Source organism: Oryza sativa, chromosome 3 (assembly GCF_034140825.1).
Source record: "Oryza sativa Japonica Group chromosome 3, ASM3414082v1".
In the NCBI taxonomy this organism is placed as follows: domain Eukaryota; kingdom Viridiplantae; phylum Streptophyta; class Magnoliopsida; order Poales; family Poaceae; genus Oryza; species Oryza sativa.
This window is the reverse complement of record NC_089037.1, coordinates 10869011-10888758: the sequence shown is the minus strand read 5'-3', so window position 1 is coordinate 10888758 and position 19748 is coordinate 10869011. Positions and strand designations below refer to the sequence as shown.

Sequence of the window (19748 nt, the reverse complement as noted above, 5' to 3'; positions counted from 1 at the left end):
TCTAAAGTCCGAATTTTGCTATGCTCCGAAACTCTGAAGTTTGAAATTAGCATTTACTGCTACATCCGGGCGTCTTTGAGTTTGACATTTCAAAACCAGCAGCATCGGTGATCGTTCCGATCTAATTGTCGGCGACTGTTCCGCCAAGGTCAACTTGCCAGAAATCCCAGTCAATCCAATTGGCGATGTTAATTACGAGTTAAGTGGGTTCGTTGTCGGTCGGTGCTGAACTTTGCACGTCTTCTCTGTACATGCGCGTTTGAATTTTTCAAGTTCAGACGTTCATTTCGCCTTCGCCAACTTGGGAAGAAGTAGATTCTTAATCGAGCATAGACATGTACATATGTATTGCAAACATTGCTCCTTTGGATATGAACAATAGATCACGCCTAAACACTGGCCAATCATTTCGTTGTTAGGTTGCAACTAACGCCAGAATCTCCGCAATATCGTGTTGCTCTAAGATAATGCCAGTAAATTTTATTTCGAGTTTTTAGATGATTACATGTATACCTGACCCGTCAACTAATTCATGCGAGTATGCAACACAACAGTATCGCTTGAGCAATAAGCGAACTGTCCCTTTCAGACAGGAGAGTTTAAAAAAGGAACGAGCTTTATTAGGCTTCAGACCAAACCGTAGGTTGGTTCGACTGGCAATGGCAGTGCTTAATTAGATTAGAAGTTCCGGCTGGTCCAAGTAGTATTAGATTAGATTATAATAGGATCAGAACAATGTATCTCGGCAAAACGAAGCTTCGTACTTCGGTTTGGTTATTTGGTACACATCCCTCTCCAAATCAACCGAAACTATCATTCCATCGACAGTCACTAAGGAAGCAATTTGGCCAGGCTCAACTCCTACGCAAAATTCTTCCTTTCTTTGCCCTCACTGGACCATGCAGAGCCATGAGATTCTGGAAGAAATGTTGTCAAATTTGGTGGGATTTCTCTTCATTCTTTTTGTTATTCTTGTGGGCAGGTGATGCCGATGGATTGTAACACTGTTGCCTTCCCATTTTGGACATGGTGATGGAGCTAATTATTGTTCCATGTATCTTCTGAGCAATCATAAACTGTAAAGATTTCATAATGTAGTAGACAGCATGATCGTCAGGATAATTGGCAACATCTAGTTTCTGACAAGGATACGATTCGTTTAGGTGCAGCCAAGACTTGGATGGATGTATTCCTCTTGCATGGTTTTCCATGAATTGCAGGTAATATTCAAAGACTGTTAGGACATGGGAGTTCAGATTACAGAGTAAGGTTTACATAAAGTAGGGTTGGCAAAGACTGTACTTTGCAGCAATGAAGTTTGCAGTTAGAAGCATGGCAGTTTGGTACCAGTTTCATCGGATGCAAATATGTTGAACTCGCCATCACGGTAGGGCTAGCATTTTCTTAGCTGTAGTCCACAAAATTCCAAATTCTTTCTGCCCAATTTATGGTCTCAACAGTATCTTCGTCCGGTCACAATTCATTTGATCTGAAAATCTGTACCGTGCAGGAAGACCGTTTTCATCGATACAACGAACAAACTGAACATCATAAATATTGCAGCTATTCATTTTTTGACGAAATGATACAAAATATTTTTTTCGCGAACGCGAAATGATACAAAATACGCGTGATTAGCTGAACCCAGCTATGACCTGCTCCTTTTGATTTGTCAAATGCAAAAATCCAGGGCGCACTAGCTTTCGTGAGAGCACGCACAGGAAGATCTCGTCAGATGCAGGACACACGCCTGAAAAATTATTGTACGAACTGCTAAACATCAACTGAAACATCCAAAACCCCAACAGGAGAGAAATTTTGGAATACTTCGATTATCTTCCAAGCAATATTTTGTATGAAGAGGAGTGGAGCCCCAACGACAAAATGGTCGCACGTCACCGTCGGCGCTGAGACAAAAAGTACGCATGCGAACTCACTACTACTACCATTTTGCCAACCAAACCAATTAACCCATTCTTAAACACTGTCCATTTCTAACCCGCTATAGCTATCACTCTTTTCCCTTTCATTAATTTTGTAATTATCTCCTTCTCCTGCCACTTCCCTGTCTCTTTTTCCCCAACCTGTAGCTGTAGCTGTTACCCCGCCTGTTACGGCCGGAAACCCAGTGTGCACACGCTGCAACCGTGCCAATTTTGTCACGAACCTTCCAAAAAAACGTAAATTTGGGCGTCGTTTCTGCGTACAGTGACATTTTACAGAAGGTGTTCTTTCCGTGCGAGTTCAGTGCGTTCAGAGAAGAGACGGCACGAGTGATTCACAAATTTTGACGATTTGTCCATTTGGAAAAACTAATTTTACAAATAAATCGTGACCAAAACTTATTTCAGAAATGATAATTTTTTTCAGCGCCAAATCATATGGCACTGAACTTATACATCTCAGCGCCACATCAACTGGCGCTGAATGCCGTGCCACCACAGATGGGAGGCTGAGTCGGCGTGCCAATGTGCATTCAGCGCGATGCTATTTGGCGCTGAGACGTCTAAGTTCAGCGCCATACGATTTGGCGCTAATAGGGGTGAAAACGGTCACGGAAATTACCGATCGACCGGGCGTTGTTTCCGTTTAAGGGGTACCGTTTTCGACCGTACCGTTTTTGGCTATTTTTAAATTTTATTTTTTCTAATTTCTTTCAGCATCGTATTAATGTCGATATTAAGTAGTTTAAATGATAAATATGGTCAATTACCGGTTGATCGAGCATCGTTTCCGAAGAGATGCTACTGATTCTGACCGTTTCTGATCATTTTTATCCCTAGGCGTCGAAAAAAAAAGTCATTTTTAAAATAAGTTTTGACCACAGTTCATCTATAAAATTAGTTTTTGTAAAGGGTTAAATTATCAAAATTTTGCGAGTGATTAGTGAACGGTGCAACGCGTCAAGGACGAGTCAACGCGCCAACGACCTCACGGGAGGAGCAGTTCGGTTCAAACCGAACCCGCCATTTTTCTTCTCATCGTCTCCACCGCGCGCGCCACAACTAAACCCCTCGACACTTTTTTTTTTTTTGTCGCCGAGTATTCGTCGTCCCCGACGACCACGAAAAACCGCTAGGAAAACATATTTGGGTTTCTTGATCCATCCGATTCCCGATCCCACCACCACCCGCCGCTTTAATACCCTCCTGCCCATCCACCCCTCTTCCCGGCCCCTCGCCGCGCCATTAGCGGAAGGTTTTGCTTTGCGTCATCCAGGATGGGCAATCTGATCTCGTCGGGCGCGGTGGTGGGCGCGAGCGGCGGAGGGAAGGTGGTGATGGCGGACGGGAGCGTGCGGGCGCTCAGCGAGCCGGTGTCGGTGGCGGAGCTGATGATGGACCACCCGCGCCACTTCGTCATCGACGCGCGCGACCTGCAGCAGCAGCGGCGGCACAAGGGGAAAGCTGGGGCTCCTCCTCCTCCAGGGGGCAAGGTCGCGCCGCTGCCGGCCGACCACGTGCTGGGCGCCGGCGGGGTGTACGTCCTGCTGCCGGCCACCACCCGCGGCAAGGTGTCGGCCGAGGAGGCGCGCCGCGCGCTGACGGCGTCCCGGTCGCTCGAGCGGTCGCGGTCAATGCCGGGCCGGCTGAGGAGGAAGCTGTCGTCCAAGAAGATGACCCAGGAGGCTGACAACGACGGCAATGCGTCCGAGAACCACGCGGCGGCGGCGGAGGCGGAGAGGAGGGAGGAGACGGCGGCGGCGGCGAGGCCGCCGCCGGCGGACGGGTTCGAGGAGCACCGGCCGGAGTTCCTGAGCAGGGAGCTGTCGAGCAGAGGGTGGAAGCCGAGCCTGATCACCATCGAGGAGCGCGTAGCGCCGAAGAAGGTGTCCCATTGGCTCTTCTGAGTTCTGACCTCGTCGCCGACGACGACGAGATCAACAGGAAGCTTCTTAATTTGACTTGTCATCTAATCTCTCTTTCTTCTCTTTTTCTTCTTTCTTGCTGATCCTCTGCTGAATGCTTGTCAATTGTCATCATCTAGTCCGTCAAAATGCATGCACTGATGTACGCATAATGGCATGTTGTAATGAGATAGCACAAATGAAATGTGCACTGTAATTACAAACTTTAATTAGTAGGTGTTTGGAGGCTGCGTCTGAAAATAGCTCAAATTGAACTGGATAAACCTCTCTGTATCCATATTCTCTTCTTTCTCTTTTCCCCCTTTTCTGCTATCCACAGCTCTATATCCTCCTTGTCTAAATAAGGGTACCATTAACTCTACATTAAACGTACAGCCCTGATAAAAACCTTCACTAAACTGAAAAAAGAAATACAGAGCATATGCCCCGGTTCGTTCGCTAAGGAGTTCAAGTGTACTTGCACCTGAATTACGCCTAACACAACTGCAACACTGTCGCAACAATCGAGATGGTCAGTAATAAGAAAAAAGAGAAAAGACAACGTAAAGATGGAGCAGGATAGTACATTGTACAGACTAGCGACTACCGAGAGACAGACCGAACAGGACAAAACCACAACGTTGTGCAGAATTTTGCCACGGCTTTGGAACACTGGATTGTTGTTGGCCGTTGCCGTCGTGCTTGCGTCCAATGTACTGTCTCGACGAGTAGAGTAGAGACTGGAGAGGCATACAGCTGTAGGCCTGTAGCCTGCAGCCAAATACTTTCTCTATCCTAAAATATTCTCCATTTAGCGGGTGTTTAGATCTACCGGTAATTTTTTTTCTCACATCGAACATTTGAGCACATACATTGAGTATTAAATATTAAAAAAAACTAATTATATAGTTTGCGTGTAAATTGCGAGACGAATCTTTTAAGCCTAATTGTGCCATGATTTGATAATGTGGTGCTACAGTAAACATTTGCTAATGACGAATTAATTAGGCTTAATAAATTTGTCTCGTGGTTTACAGGCGGATTCTGTAATTTGTTTTGTTATTAGACTACGTTTAATACTTTAAATGTGTGTTCGTATATCCGATGTTACACGTCAAAACTTTACACCCATGGAACTAAACACAGTCTTATAATTGAATGCAACGTAATATAGTATACTACGAATCTGAACGGGCTGTTTATAGTATAGAATATATCACATTTAATTTTACGTTATTTTAAGATAAATGGAATATGCAATGCATGATAGGATAGGATAAGCGGGCACTGGGCAAGCGCCAAACATGGTGCCCACGGAATTGGCCTCCGCTTCTCGTTTCGAGCGGAAGGGCGCCCACGGGCTCGGAATCCAGCTGTGGCAACAGAGAACGGCCCACGCCTATTCAAGCTGCCGACATGGTCACATCAGGCATGCACCCTGGACCCTGGTTCGACATGGGCCATGTGATGAGCTACGTGGAGGCCCGCACGACGGTAATTTCGCAACCTGGCCTGCTTACCAGCTCTGACATACTCCTATGCAGATGCTACTCTAAAAAAAAAAACAAAAAACTCCTATGCAGATGATAATGTTTCATGATTGTGTTTCGAAAGGAAAAAAAAATGTTTCATGACTGGATTGGAGGGAATATACGATACTACGAGTTCTATCACATGTACTCTTTTTTTAAAAAAAATCGTTTTGACGACAAATTGTTTTATTTTAGCTGCATGTTTAGAATGCAGGAATTTTGTAAAGAAACATTTTTTGCATGACAAAAATACTGCCCGTCCGCGTGGCATCCGCATTTGATGCAATGAACCAGGACAAGGGTGTTCAAGATGTCAGTGGACACAACTTGCTGCCGCTTGCATCAGCACTTACCTCACATTCATATGGCGCCAGGTCATCATCGGCGTCCATGTGCCATCAGAACAAATCAGCGATTATAATCAGGTCCGACAAAATGAAAACAAAATGATAAAAAAGAAGCTACTGCTGCACTACAACGCTAATCTGGGCATAGGACACAATAGTATTACCAACATAATCATACCTCATCTTTAAATTTTAAGACGAAAGATGTACTCCCTCCATCTTAAAAAAAAAACTAAACACATAAAATAATAATCCCTTCGTTTTTTAATAGATGACGCCGTTAACTTTTGGATACATGTTTGATCATTCGTCTTATTTAAAAATTTTATGCAAATGCATAAGATATGAATCATTTTTAAAGTATTTTTAGTGATAAAACAACTTACAATAAAATAAATTGTAATTATGTAAATTTTTTTAATAACACGAATGATCAAACGTGTGTACAAAAGTCAACAGCATCATCTATTAAAAAATAGAGGTAGTATATGATCTACCCTAGTAAAACAAATTTAGATCCAGATTTATTATACTAACATTCTATTTTAGGTTTGGTTTTTTCTAATGGAGGGAGTAGGTTCATAGGCTTAATTGGTTGCTCACCAAGATTTGGCAAAATAAAAAGGGCTAAACATAAGTGTCCTTACCAAAAATTTTAACTGTAAATCAAGCACATATGCTTCACCATAATGTCGACCTACCAGCAGGTTTCCCAAATCGTTTGGAATGCGGTTACTGCCATCCCATAATTTGATACTAAACCGCGCAGTTATCGCGAGATATACCGTGGTTTAAACAGCACCGATTTATAAACCCTGCCTTCCAGTACGTTGACAACAACCAGATAAATTTCTTCTCCCACAAAGACCGGTTCCTCCCTTGTGGCCGTGCCGTTTCGTCCAAAGGGCCCACCGGCTGACACGAATTTGGGAGAATTGTAACGCAACGTTCTGGGATTCGAAGCAATCTCCTTATCAGACAATCATAGAGATCCACTGATGACAGCAATCTCATGGGTTTGGAACACGCTAATCTCACTCAAAATTCCTTAGGACCCAAATTTTCCGACCCGTTTGAATGTTTCTCCAAGTTGTTTGGCTTACTCCAGTGCAGTGATCAACGACCTAAACTTCTCCCCTAAGCTGCCCGATTGTTTTTTCCTAATTAGCCGCCCTGATGAAAGTATGAAACTGGAGCCATACAGTAACAGATTTGTGGTTTTCCTGGTCAGCAGCAATACAACAGAGGACGAGAAGCACCGGTAATGTGATAGTGAAGTCGTATCCACCTATCAGAATTCAAATTATAGTGGTCACAATTCACGAATATTACATACACGCAAGTAGGCTTTTAATATGAATTTAGTGAAATAAAAGATGTACAACTGATTTTTGCCTTTTAACATGTTTTAGTAGACGAGTTCGCATGTCTGTGAATAAATGTGGTACTCCCTCCGTCCCATAATATAAGGGATTTTGAGTTTTTGTTTACATTGTTTGACCACTCGTCTTATTTAAAAAATTTATGCAAATATAAAAAACAAAAAGTTGTACTTAAAGTACTTTGGATAATAAAGTAAGTCAAAAAAATAAATAATAATTCAAAATTTTTAAATAAGATGATTGGTCAAATAGTGCAAAAAAAACTTAAAATCCTTTATATTATGGGACGGATGGAGTATTACCATGTGTGCGTGTATGTACACTTCGTAACAGTTACTCTCTCCGTTTCACAATGTAAGTCATTCTAGCATTTCCTATATTTATATTAATGTTAATGAATCTAAATTAATATCTATCTAGATTTATTAATATTAATATGAATATAGGAAATGCTAGAATGACTTACTTTCTGAAACGGATGAAGTAAAAAGGAAAAGCAATATAGCATAGCGGAGCACTGCTAGAGAAGCATAACTGTAGGGTATAGCCAATTAGCCATCTGGTGGAGTCCGTGGGCCATCTCGACAGAGCCCGTACGGCCCACTTGACAGTGGAGAAGTCCAACTCCAAGTCTCTCGCCTGCCATTACGCGAGGACGATCCCGACCGTCCGTCCCCTGCCAAACCAACGGCCACCGTGGCGTACAGGCGCTATATATCGCACTGACCGTCGCGCAGCAGCGTTCGCCTCTGTCTGTCACACACACACACTCCAGTACCCCCACGCTTTCGGCACATTCTCCTCGCGCGAGAGGGGGGAGGAGAGGGGAGGGGGGAGGAGCGAGAGCGGAGCGATGGGCTCGCCGGGGCATGGGGATGCGGCGGAGAGGGACATCGACGATCTCCCACGGAACGACGCCAACTACACGGCGCTGACGCCGCTCTGGTTCCTGGAGCGCGCCGCCGTGGTCCACCCGGACAGGGCCGCCGTCGTGCACGGCCCGGTGAGGTACACCTGGGCGGAGACCTACCGCCGCTGCCGCCGCCTCGCCTCCGCCCTCGCGCAGCGATCCGTCGGCCCCGGCTGCACGGTAAATTTCTTTCCCCTTTCTTTTTTCTTTTTACCCGCTACGAGCCCCGTCAGCGCGGTAAAATTTTATCCCTTTTTTTATATAAAAAAGAAAATTATATATATCCTTTTTTTCTTGTCTGTTCGTATTTTTTTTCTCTAAGATGCATATGAGCTTAGAGTTTTTCTCCATCATCCAGAAAAAAAAATATATATGAGCTTAGGTAGAGACTGCAGTGTGGAATGATCTGATCCGATCGCTCCTTCTTCATGATATGGACCCTACCTGTAACGATCGAAAGGCACTTGTCTTGTTTTTCCGATCTCAATCCTTCACAAGATATATGGACCAGTCATTTAATTATAGCTCTCAGATGGAAACAAAAAGGGAAGTAGTAGAAGTTGCTATCTTACTACTTCATATTTTAAAGATTTTTTGAGCTGTGGTTTTTGTATATATAGCTGGGTAGTATATACGATCAATCGTTCCATGTCACTTTTGTGATAAAAATCTGGTTGAGTGGTGGAATCTGATGTCCCTGATGCTGTAAAGCTTATAATAACAGTGATTAATAAGCAGTCTGCCTTTTGTTGTCCGACGAAGTGGAAAAGGTGATCAGTTTACTTACAAAAAGGAAAGAAGAAAAGAAAAGCTACACCAATAGCTCTAAGAAGCCGCAGTTCATGAACATGCTGATTAGTCTCCTTAATAATCATTTTGTAGAAGTTTACTCCGGCTAGACTGTTATCCTATTGAGGTGCGTGGCTTTGATCAGTCCAAATCATTGACACGTGCCAGGCAGAAACTTTGCATTATTGCATATATTGGGCAGTCAAGGAGAGTAATATCCCTCCCATATCTTATAGAAGGCGCTCGAAACAAGTGCTAGTTTAATAACTTTGCTCGCCAAAGAAAACACGGAACCGTCACTGTTTCTGGTCAAATAAGATAAGGCTATCACTTTCATCTGTTGCCAATAACTCTTTATAATACCCGTATCTGTTGAGAATATGAGGCGAAAAGTACTAGTAGTAGCTATTCCTATTGCACATTTGTACTGAAACATTTTAAGATAAAAATTCTCCACATTTAACTGGGTACTCTATTTAGCTCATACTGTTAGTTTATTTTTATTTATTTATTTTGCTCTGGCTTGTTAAGGTCGCTGTGATTGCTCCAAATGTCCCGGCACTGTATGAAGCTCATTTCGGCGTCCCCATGTCTGGAGCGGTGGTGAACTGCGTAAACATCAGGTTAAACGCCGAGACAATTGCCTTCCTCCTTGACCACTCAGTGGCAGAGGTCGTCATGGTGGACCAGGAATTCTTCACCCTAGCTGAAGAGTCCCTGAAGATACTGGCCGAGAAGAAGAAATGGTCGTTCAGGCCCCCGATCCTGATCGTCATCGGCGACCCGACCTGCGATCCGAAGCCTCTGCAGTACGCTCTGGGGAGAGGAGCGATCGAGTACGAGGAGTTCCTGAAGACCGGTGACCCGGAGTTCGCCTGGAAGCCGCCCAAGGATGAATGGCAGAGCATCGCGTTGGGTTACACCTCCGGGACTACTTCGAGCCCCAAGGGCGTCGTGCTGCACCACCGTGGCGCCTATGTCATGGCGCTCGGTGTCGCCATGGTTTGGGGGATGCCTGAGGGAGCTGTGTACCTGTGGACTCTGCCCATGTTCCATTGTAATGGTTGGTGTTACACTTGGGCAATGGCTGCGATGTGTGGAACCAACATATGTCTTCGCCAGGTATGATGTAGCTCTGCTCTTTCATAGTTCTGATATAGTTGGCAATTAATGTCTGCAAAATCAGGTACTAAACTTACTAATGTGTATCGAATGCAAATTATGCCTGAATTGCTAAGTTGGATAGACAGAAAATCATATGTAGTTGATCTCTTTTGGGAAGGGGGGTGATTTCATTTTATCCATAAAATTTGTACTACGATCTCAATATTGAAATGTGTTTTGCTTATGCAGGTGAGTTCAAAGGCGATATACTCTGGCATAGTGAACCATGGAGTGACACACATGTGCGCCGCGCCGGTCGTCTTCAACAACCTCATCAACGCTCCGGCGAGCGAGACCTTCCTGCCGCTCCCGCGCGTGGTCAACATCATGGTGGCCGGAGCCGCCCCGACGCCGTCGCTGCTCGCGGCGCTGTCGATCCGCGGCTTCCGCGTGACCCACACGTACGGGCTGTCGGAGACGTACGGCCCGTCGACGGTGTGCGCGTGGAAGCCGGAGTGGGACAGGCTGCCGCTGGAGGAGCGGTCGCGGCTGCACTGCCGGCAGGGCGTGAGGTACGGGGCGCTGGAGGGCCTCGACGTGGTGGACCCGAAGACGATGGCGCCGGTGGCCGCCGACGGAAAGTCGTACGGGGAGATCGTGATGCGGGGCAACGCCGTGATGAAGGGCTACCTGAAGAACCCCAAGGCGAACGCGGAGGCGTTCGCCGGCGGGTGGTACCACTCCGGCGACCTTGGGGTGAAGCACCCCGACGGGTACATCGAGGTGAAGGACCGGATGAAGGACATCATCATCTCCGGCGGGGAGAACATCAGCAGCCTGGAGGTGGAGAAGGTGCTGTACGCGCACCCGGCGGTGCTGGAGGCGTCGGTGGTGGCGAGGGCGGACGAGCAGTGGGGGGAGTCGCCGTGCGCGTTCGTGACGCTCAAGGAAGGCGCCGACAGCTCCGACGAGGCGGCGGTGGCCGGCGACATCATGCGGTTCTGCAGGGAGAGGATGCCGGGGTACTGGGTGCCCAAGTCGGTGGTGTTCGGGCCGCTGCCCAAGACGGCGACGGGGAAGATCAAGAAGCACGAGCTGAGGACCAAGGCCAAGGAGCTCGGCCCCGTCAAGAAGAGCAGGATGTGAGCTCCTCTTTTGCCTCTGCACTCGGCTGGTTGCTGTCGTCGTTGTGTTCTTCGGATAAAAGGATTTGGGTTGCAATGCTGTTGTATGTAAACTGTTCCGTCAAAACTGATGTCCCCATCGCGTTTGTTTCTGCGCTCGCGGTGACCCGGCGGGGGGGGGGGGGGGGGGGGGGGGGTGCAAAGAATAATGCGACGAGACCCAGCAAATTACGTGCCCAAACGAGGCTTTCGTTTCGTCGTGCCGTGCTGATCTGACTAGCTTGACTTGATCCAGGCGAGATGGAGAGTCGCGTGCTGATGCTTGCGTTGCTCGTCCCGTTCTGACCATGTGGATGGACGAATCACCCGCTCACCGGCCGCAAAACGCAAATTGCTTGGATTTGTTCGTGGTGGCGTGACGAGGTGACACCATGACAGCGCGGCTTGGCAGCAGGCGTAGAAATTGCGGTTTCTTCGACGCGAGTCGCGGCCTCGCGGGTCGCTCCTCCGTTTTTATTCCTGGGCCGTTGCCGTTGGCTGCTGCGTACTGAGAGAGTTTCTCCGTGATGCTCACTGGCAATGTTTGGCAAATGGAAAAGGGAAATGATTTTTCATTCATCTTTAAATTTAACCATTTATTCTTCCTCCTCCATTTAGTTTCAACAATTTATTCATTTCCTAATCTTAATCTTACCTTCCATTTTCCATTATCCAAACACACAGAGTTGTCTGCATCCGTACAGCGGTCCAGGGCTTGAGATAGGACAAAAGTGGCCGGCGAGTCAATGGAGAAAGTCAGAAAAGCTAATCTTTTGATGACGAACGGCGCGCACTGGATTAGGAGTACTCAGTACTGTTTTGACTTTAGAGGTTGGTGTGCCATTGAGGGAATGTGACCAGCGGCATATACTCCTCTCCTGAGTTTTGGTCCTCGAGACCTCGACTCACAGCAAGTGGAGAAGTGTTATCTTTCCGTCTAACATGCATTCTATCTGCTATCATACTCCCTACCATCTTAAAATAAATTAAAACTTTTATAACTTCTAACAATATTGAGAAACTCCCATAATAAGTACCATTTTTAATGGGTTAGTAAAGATTATTGTTCGAAAAAAAAAGTTATATGTCCTTTATTAAATGGGTGTGGTTAATAGTGGGATACTGGTTCGGATAAGATACTAAGATGGAAGAAATTTAAATTGTAGATGATTGATGAACAAAATAATACTACCTCTGTCTCAAAGATAGTAGTTTTGTATTGTTTATTTTCAATGTTTGACCGTATATCTTATTTAAAAATTTTGTTATGATTAATGTTTTTATTGTTCCTAGATGATACGTAAAGCATTAATACACTTTATGTGTGACTATTTTTATAAAAAAATACATAATTTTTTTTAAATAAGATGGACGGTCAAACGTTGGACACGGAAACCCACAACTGCACTTAAAATAGGACGGATGTAGTATTATGAAAAAAAAACTTATTTTAAAATGAATGAAGTAAGCCATACATTAGTTGACTGGCATTTTTATCAGCATGTTTGGTCGGCCAAGCTACAACATTTTGGGATCGTGGTGAAAACGGATAAGATAATATCTGATCCGAATCCGTCCGAAACGAGGATACGGTATGAGCTTTTAGAAATCCGACGGATATGGATGCGGATGCGGATGAGAATATGGTATCTCTAAAATCCGGCGGATGCGGATTATCCGACATTTCTGTTGAATTATCCTATATGACGTTTCATCGGATAATCCGAAATTATCAACACATGTAACCACTTTGTCTGTTGCATATAACATAAGTTCGTCCATCCAATGGCATAATTCATCAATTAACCTAGATTTCTTAGTTTGAGGCTTTTACTGTCTCATATCACACTTGCGTAACTGTATTTTTATATTATGGACATCATGTATTCATGTTGTTTAGCACTTAAGCACGTAATTATTACGATGGGTCGTTTATTTGATTACTATATTATTGTTCTTTGTATTGCTAACTTGATATTGTATTGATTGCATACACGTAACATCCGATAAATTTAATCCGCTTCCAAACCGATTCCGCATCTACTCCGCACTATTTCCGACATCCAAAACAATCCGCTTCTCATCTGCTTAAAAAATATGGTTTAGGGAAAATATGATATGACCACTATCCGCCTGAATCCGCTCCGTTTTCACCCCTATTTTGGATTGTGCAAGGCTGTTGCGCACAGCCCACTCAAACAGCCCGCTGCAGTTGTTGTAGCTACGGCTGTAGCGTAGCTGCAGCTCTGCATTAACTAGTTCTCCTGAATATGCTTTATATATTGGAAATTTATTTATAGCCTTTTTTTTTTCAAATTTAAAAGGTAATATGAACTTTATATCCAGACAACTTTTGATCCTAAACTTCTACAGTGCACAACCATGACAATTTAAAAATAATTTTGGATGACGTGACACTAAAATGCTTATGAATTTTAAATTTTACATGAATTCAGAAAAAGAAAAATCCTTTTAGAATCATTTATAGCTAAAATTGCAGGACTAATAAATTGATCAAACTAGTCAAACTTCAATTGTTGACTTATTTTAAGTACATGTGCCTTATGTAGCTTCACGTACGCCCTTGTAGAACCAGCGCGCCAATATATTGAAACTTCTGTTACAACCAACCTAAACATCTTTCGTACCCATTCAAATACGTGATAAGGTAAGGGTGTACTGGTAGTTTTTATTTTTATGTTATTCATCTTATCTTAACTAGTACAGTAGTACTTAAAAAGCACAGACGTCCTCCTTCCTCTCAAAACCCCCCTCCCCTTAAAAAAACTGCAAAAAGCCATAGAAACATAACCCATCGTGAAAAACAGACATTAAAAAAAGCGAATCATATTTCTATCTTGTGATTCTATTGCAGCGCATGGACATAAATTTAGTAACTCCAAAATCATTTGGAGGAAATACCAGTACGTGTCCACATGGACGGGCCAAGGGGACTCATGGATATTCACTTGAATACTCATATTTTTCAGAAAATAGGATAAGCTATACATTTGTCGTCAGATTTTAATTCAAAAATTTCACATACGTACATATAAGTAGAATTGTGATATAATTTAATTATAAATTGCTTGTAATTATAATGTAACTTAATTATATGTAACTTTTAAAAATCCCTAGGTGACATGCTATTTTCGTGAAAACAAAGGTTTAATGGTAGTGCATGGGTTGTGATTATTTCCTACCATTATACGAAAGTATAATAGTACCGAATCCCCTCACATGAATTTTAAAAGCAAATCGAACTGTTCAATTACATGCAAGTTACAATATAATTACATTGTGATTGTACTATATTTATATTTGTTAAATTTTTATAAAAATAATTGTTGGTACATACTCCATCCATCAAAAAAGAAAACAATCATAACTATGAGCTTATGAGCTTGGATACATACTAGTTCAGATTTATGTTAAGGTTTTTTTTTTCGAGACGGGGTAGTGTATAGCAAAATCGACGTGGGAATACTATTGTACATGTACGGGTGCACTGACAGCACGTGAGACGTGGCCTGCAAATCGTGCATCACACACGGGTGGGTGGCATGGGCGCGCGGGCATTCTCCCACCAATGAAGCGAGATCTCCATACTAGCCGCCGCCCGCCGGCCCCGTCTGCAGGCGACATAAAAAACGTTAAAAAGCAACAGGAATTTCTCAGCTCACACGAGTCACGGACCCACCACCACCACCAGTTCACAACTCCACCACCCCGCGCGAGCTGCCGGCCTCCGCGCGCTCAGCCACTAGAAGCAGAAAACTCGCAAAATCCCTCCCCGCCACGGCCACCACCAGCAAGATCCCTCCGCCAGCCAGCCACCCGCTCCTCATCGCCCTCGCTCGCCGCCACGCTGCTCCAGCGACTATTAAAAAACCATCGTGGCATCATCTCCCATTTGTCCGGCTCACCGGTGCCAAGTCAAAGCCTAGCCAAGCCACGCGAGACGAGTGCGTGCGTGCGGAGAGAGAGAGAGAGAGAGAGAGAGAGAGAGAGAGAGAGAGAGAGAGAGAGAGAGAGAGAGAGCATCGCGGGGATGGCGGCGGAGAGGGACATCGACGACCTGCCGCGGGGGGGCGCCAACTACACGGCGCTCACGCCGCTCTGGTTCCTGGAGCGCGCCGCGCTGGCGCACCCGGCGCGGGCATCCGTCGTGCACGGCCCCGTGCGCTACACCTGGGCCGACACCTACCGCCGATGCCGCCGCCTCGCCTCCGCCCTCGAGCGCCGGTCCGTCGGCCACGGGAGCACGGTACGGCTCCCACTCTCCTCCCCGTTCTCCGATTCGTTTCCGCCTCCCTCTACTTGTTCCTGTTAGTGTTCTACTGTTCTGTGTGCCCCTGTAATCCTGGAGATGGCGATGTCAAAGTCAAACACCCCAAACACATGAAGCTTCCAAGTTGGCAGCAGTAAAAAGTTAAATTTGTGCCACAACTTTTTTTTCCCCTCAAGAACACAAAAAAAAGACTGCTTCTCAATAAAGGAGCAGCATATTACTGCGAAATCACTTTCAGTTTCAACGCAGCAACTATTTCTCCATGAAGGTGGGAGAAACACTGCAGCAATCTACTGCCCTTTCACCTCCCAATGCTGGGACTTCATTTCAGTAACATCAGAATCTGCGTACTGAAGAAGCCTTTTGTCAATTTGAAATCATGTATCAATAAACCTTTTTTATACGGATGCCATTATACTGGCAGTTTGGACTTTGGAGCATTTGGATTAACACAAATAACAGGATTTTTAAAGACTATTACTATCAACTATCAAGCATGAGTTTGCCATGGTAATCCATGGCGGACCAAGAAGAAATTTAGAATATCTTCACATGATATGCATGATAGATCCTGCCCTACTGTTTTCCTTAGGCCTGGTTTAGTTCCCCAAAATTTTTTCCTAAAAACATCACATCGAATCTTTGGACACATGCATTGAGCATTAAATATAGATTAAAAAAAACTAATTGCACAGTTAAGGGGGAAATCATGAGACAAATCTTTTGAGCCTAATTAGTTCATAATTAGCCAGAAGTGCTACAGTAACCCACATGTGCTAGTGATGGATTAATTAGGCTCAAAAGATTCATCCCGCGGTTTCCAGGCGAGTTATGAAATTAGTTTTTTCATTCGTGTCCGAAAACCCTTTCCGACATCTGGTCAAACATCCAATGTAACACCCAAAAATTTTCCTTTCGCGAACTAAATAGGCCGAGAAAAACAGAGGGCAGGTCCCATCATGTAGTTAGACTGGTGGTAGATGTAGTATGCATAATGTGCTTCTTCAGTCCTCAGATGTGTGCATCCTAAAACTTGTCCTTTTTCCAATGCATGTGTTTTATGCATTTTAATTGAACAAACACATGCTAAGATTGAACATATCAGTTATTGTCAAAACGAAAATTAGGTTTTTACCATGCTATGTCTCAATGGAAACTGAATGGTTCTTTCTCTTGATGCTGATGGGAAATGGGAACCTTCCAAATCCAGTAAGATATATTGGATGCACATGAGAAGATTACAACTGTCTGCTGCAAATTGATTGTAGAAATCATATGGCAGACAATAATATCTTCTTATGTGATACTCCAATACTTTCATCTGACTAAGTTGTGCTAGCTAAAACCTCTGTGGTTGCATGCACACAACATATTGGATCAAATTTGCACTGATTACTGGTTTCTTCTAATTTTTTTAGGTAGCTGTAATAGCTCCAAATATCCCAGCAGTATATGAGGCCCATTTTGGAGTTCCAATGGCTGGAGCAGTGGTGAACTGCGTCAACATTCGATTAAATGCTCCTACTGTTGCATTTCTCTTGGAGCACTCATCAGCGGAAGTTGTGATGGTTGACCAGGAATTTTTCTCCCTAGCAGAGGATTCTCTGAGGATTATTGCGGAGCAAAAGAAAGGAGCTTTCAAACAGCCACTTCTAATTGTTATTGGTGATCAAACTTGTGATCCCGTGTCCCTCAAAAGTGCTTTGAGTAAAGGAGCCATTGAGTATGAGGAGTTTCTGGAAACTGGCGATCCTGAATTTGCCTGGAAACCACCACAGGATGAATGGAAGAGTATTGCCTTAGGTTATACTTCCGGGACAACTTCCAACCCAAAGGGCGTGGTACTGCATCACAGGGGTGCTTACCTAATGTCACTGAGTGGTGCTCTGGTATGGGGAATGAATGAAGGCGCTGTTTATTTGTGGACTTTGCCGATGTTCCACTGTAATGGCTGGTGCTATACATGGACACTTGCTGCTCTTTGTGGAACAAGCATTTGTCTTCGTCAGGTATGCTATGCTATATCTAGAACTTCTTCAGTAAGAACTTTATCACTCGAGCATTCATGTGGAACATGAACAATCTGCAAAACTGAAGTAGCAAGTGTACACCTGAGACCTATTCATTATTTCTATCGAACCTATATGAATAGTAAGTATGAGACAACAATCATATCATTAGCAAATATATTACTTAGATTAACGCAATAACCTTCACAACATGTTCATGTCTACAAAATTACCATAAGGACTAGAGGCAATGAATTATTTTTTGGTAAAAGTGCGTCATTCAAGTATGAATACTCCCAGACAAATTTAAACTAGTCCTGATACTACATTATCAATGTTACTTTCATTTTTCAACTCTAAAGAGCATTGCAGTGAAATGGTACAAGTTGTTCACTTGTTACGTGAAAGACATATAAACATGAAAATCAAGTCCTGTTAACTGATGCATTACTGCAATAATACCAGGGTGGAATTCAGGATAATTAGTTCAGTTGGTATATATCTTGAAATTTAAGAAGCCAATTTCTGGTCATCTTTCTATTGTACTGCTAGCTCATGGGGGTATTTTTCAGTACACAAATGCTCATCAGTTCCTTGCCTCCCAGATAAATGAATATGCAGACATTAGGACTAGGTGTGCTTGATGGACTTGTTTGTGATGCAGTCATAAGTTGCAAGATAATAAATGAATGAATTTGATACCATAGATTAGGTTGGGGATGGACTCTTGTTCATGCCTAGTGACTTTACCCAGTTCATTACCTGCTTGATGGTTGATGCTGGCTAGGAGTAGCAAACTAGAAATTGATTCACTAACACTTCTGTTCGCCATCATCACAGGTTACAGCAAAGGCCATCTTCTCGGCGATAGCCAACCAAGGCGTGACCCACTTCTGTGGTGCACCGGTTGTCCTCAACACCATCGTCAACGCTCCGCCGGCTGACGCCATCCTCCCCCTGCCGCGTGTCGTCAACGTCATGACCGCCGGCGCCGCGCCGCCGCCGTCGGTGCTCGCGTCCATGTCGAAGCTCGGTTTCCGCATCACCCACACCTACGGGCTGTCCGAGACGTACGGCCCGTCCACGGTGTGCGCGTGGAAGCCGGAGTGGGACGAGCTGCCGGACGACGAGCGCGCCCGCCTCCACGCCCGCCAGGGCATCCGCTACGTGGGCCTCGAGGGCCTCGACGTCGTCGACCCGAAGACGATGGCGCCCGTCCCCGCCGACGGCTCGACGCTCGGGGAGATCGTCATGCGCGGGAACGGCGTCATGAAGGGGTACCTCAAGAACCCCAGGGCGAACGCGGAGGCGTTCGAGAACGGGTGGTTCCACTCCGGCGACCTCGGCGTGAAGCACACCGACGGGTACATCGAGGTGAAGGACAGGGCTAAGGACATCATCATCTCCGGCGGGGAGAACATCAGCAGCCTGGAGGTGGAGAAGGCGGTGTACCAGCACCCGGCGGTGCTGGAGGCGTCGGTGGTGGCGCGGGCCGACGAGCAGTGGGGGGAGTCGCCATGCGCGTTCGTGACGCCCAAGGACGGCGCCGACAGCTCCGACGAGGCGGCACTCGCCGGCGACATCATGCGGTTCTGCCGGGAGAGGCTGCCGGGGTACTGGGTGCCCAAGTCCGTCGTGTTCGGGCCGCTGCCCAAGACGGCGACGGGGAAGATCAAGAAGCACGAGCTGAGGGCCAAGGCCAAGGAATTGGGCCCGGTCCGGAAGAGCAGGATGTGAGCCCATCAATCTTGAGCTCTCTGAATTTGCTGCGCTCTGAACTGAACTCTTGTTACTGTATCTGCTATGGTCATCGTCACATCATCGTTGCCACGAATTTTAGGACCGTGTTGTAAACTGTAATCTCATACTCATATTTTTATATCACGAACACACCTGATCCTGATGAGTGAATTTTTAAAGAGCTTGAAATAATACAAAAGCAGGTGAATGAACACTGTTGCCAACTTGTTCCCTTGTGTTGATTTGCTATCTCAACTGCTAACCTATGAGTACTATACTGCTACAAGACGGCAACGTCAGGATGAAGTGCCTTGAGGATAGATTGTTAGAATAGTAAGGTTGAAATCGAAACTTGAAAAAAAAAAGCGTATTGCTATAGCAACTTGGCTAGTGAGTGTGTTTTGCTTCAAAATCAAATAAGTGGTCCGCCTTAGCTAGAGCACACATCTCATTCTAGTACTTAAGATCACCAATACCCACACTTCACCCTTGTCTTGTTGCCTCATGATGTATCTATGTTACATTGAGAAAAAAGTATGCCCTCAGCTGAAAAATGATATACGAAAGAGAATGAAGGTAATATGATTATATTAAATTTGTGTACGGCAAGCCTAATTTACTTGAATCTAAAAGA

General features: G+C 45.0%; 3 protein-coding genes across 3 annotated transcripts; all 3 read left to right on the top strand.

Annotated features, from left to right (window-relative positions):
• The first annotated feature begins 3171 nt into the window (after nt 1–3171).
• LOC4332594 (uncharacterized) lies at nt 3172–4102 on the top strand. Its single transcript, XM_015773711.3, has one exon. The coding sequence runs from the start codon at nt 3221–3223 to the stop codon at nt 3848–3850; it is 630 nt and encodes a 209-aa protein (XP_015629197.1). The 5' UTR covers nt 3172–3220; the 3' UTR covers nt 3851–4102.
• A 3751-nt stretch (nt 4103–7853) lies between these two features.
• On the top strand, nt 7854–11187 carry LOC4332593 (acetate--CoA ligase CCL3). The gene is made up of 3 exons (XM_015775960.3): nt 7854–8198; nt 9339–9929; nt 10161–11187. Exons 1-3 carry the CDS (start codon nt 7962–7964, stop codon nt 11055–11057), a joined length of 1725 nt encoding a protein of 574 aa, XP_015631446.1. The 5' UTR covers nt 7854–7961; the 3' UTR covers nt 11058–11187.
• A 3572-nt stretch (nt 11188–14759) lies between these two features.
• LOC4332592 (acetate--CoA ligase CCL3) lies at nt 14760–19338 on the top strand. The gene is made up of 3 exons (XM_015777441.3): nt 14760–15341; nt 16784–17374; nt 18215–19338. The coding sequence occupies exons 1-3, from the start codon at nt 15126–15128 to the stop codon at nt 19109–19111; spliced, it is 1704 nt and encodes a 567-aa protein (XP_015632927.1). The 5' UTR covers nt 14760–15125; the 3' UTR covers nt 19112–19338.
• Nucleotides 19339–19748: the final 410 nt, after the last annotated feature.

Coding starts and splice junctions, on each gene's coding strand:
- LOC4332593 (XM_015775960.3), top strand. CDS start 7,962: ATGGGCTCGCCGGGGCATGGGGATGCGGCGGAGAGGGACATCGACGAT. Junction 8,199..9,338: donor CCGTCGGCCCCGGCTGCACG/GTAAATTTCTTT, acceptor TGGCTTGTTAAG/GTCGCTGTGATTGCTCCAAA. Junction 9,930..10,160: donor CCAACATATGTCTTCGCCAG/GTATGATGTAGC, acceptor TTGCTTATGCAG/GTGAGTTCAAAGGCGATATA.
- LOC4332592 (XM_015777441.3), top strand. CDS start 15,126: ATGGCGGCGGAGAGGGACATCGACGACCTGCCGCGGGGGGGCGCCAAC. Junction 15,342..16,783: donor CCGTCGGCCACGGGAGCACG/GTACGGCTCCCA, acceptor TAATTTTTTTAG/GTAGCTGTAATAGCTCCAAA. Junction 17,375..18,214: donor CAAGCATTTGTCTTCGTCAG/GTATGCTATGCT, acceptor CCATCATCACAG/GTTACAGCAAAGGCCATCTT.
- LOC4332594 (XM_015773711.3), top strand. CDS start 3,221: ATGGGCAATCTGATCTCGTCGGGCGCGGTGGTGGGCGCGAGCGGCGGA.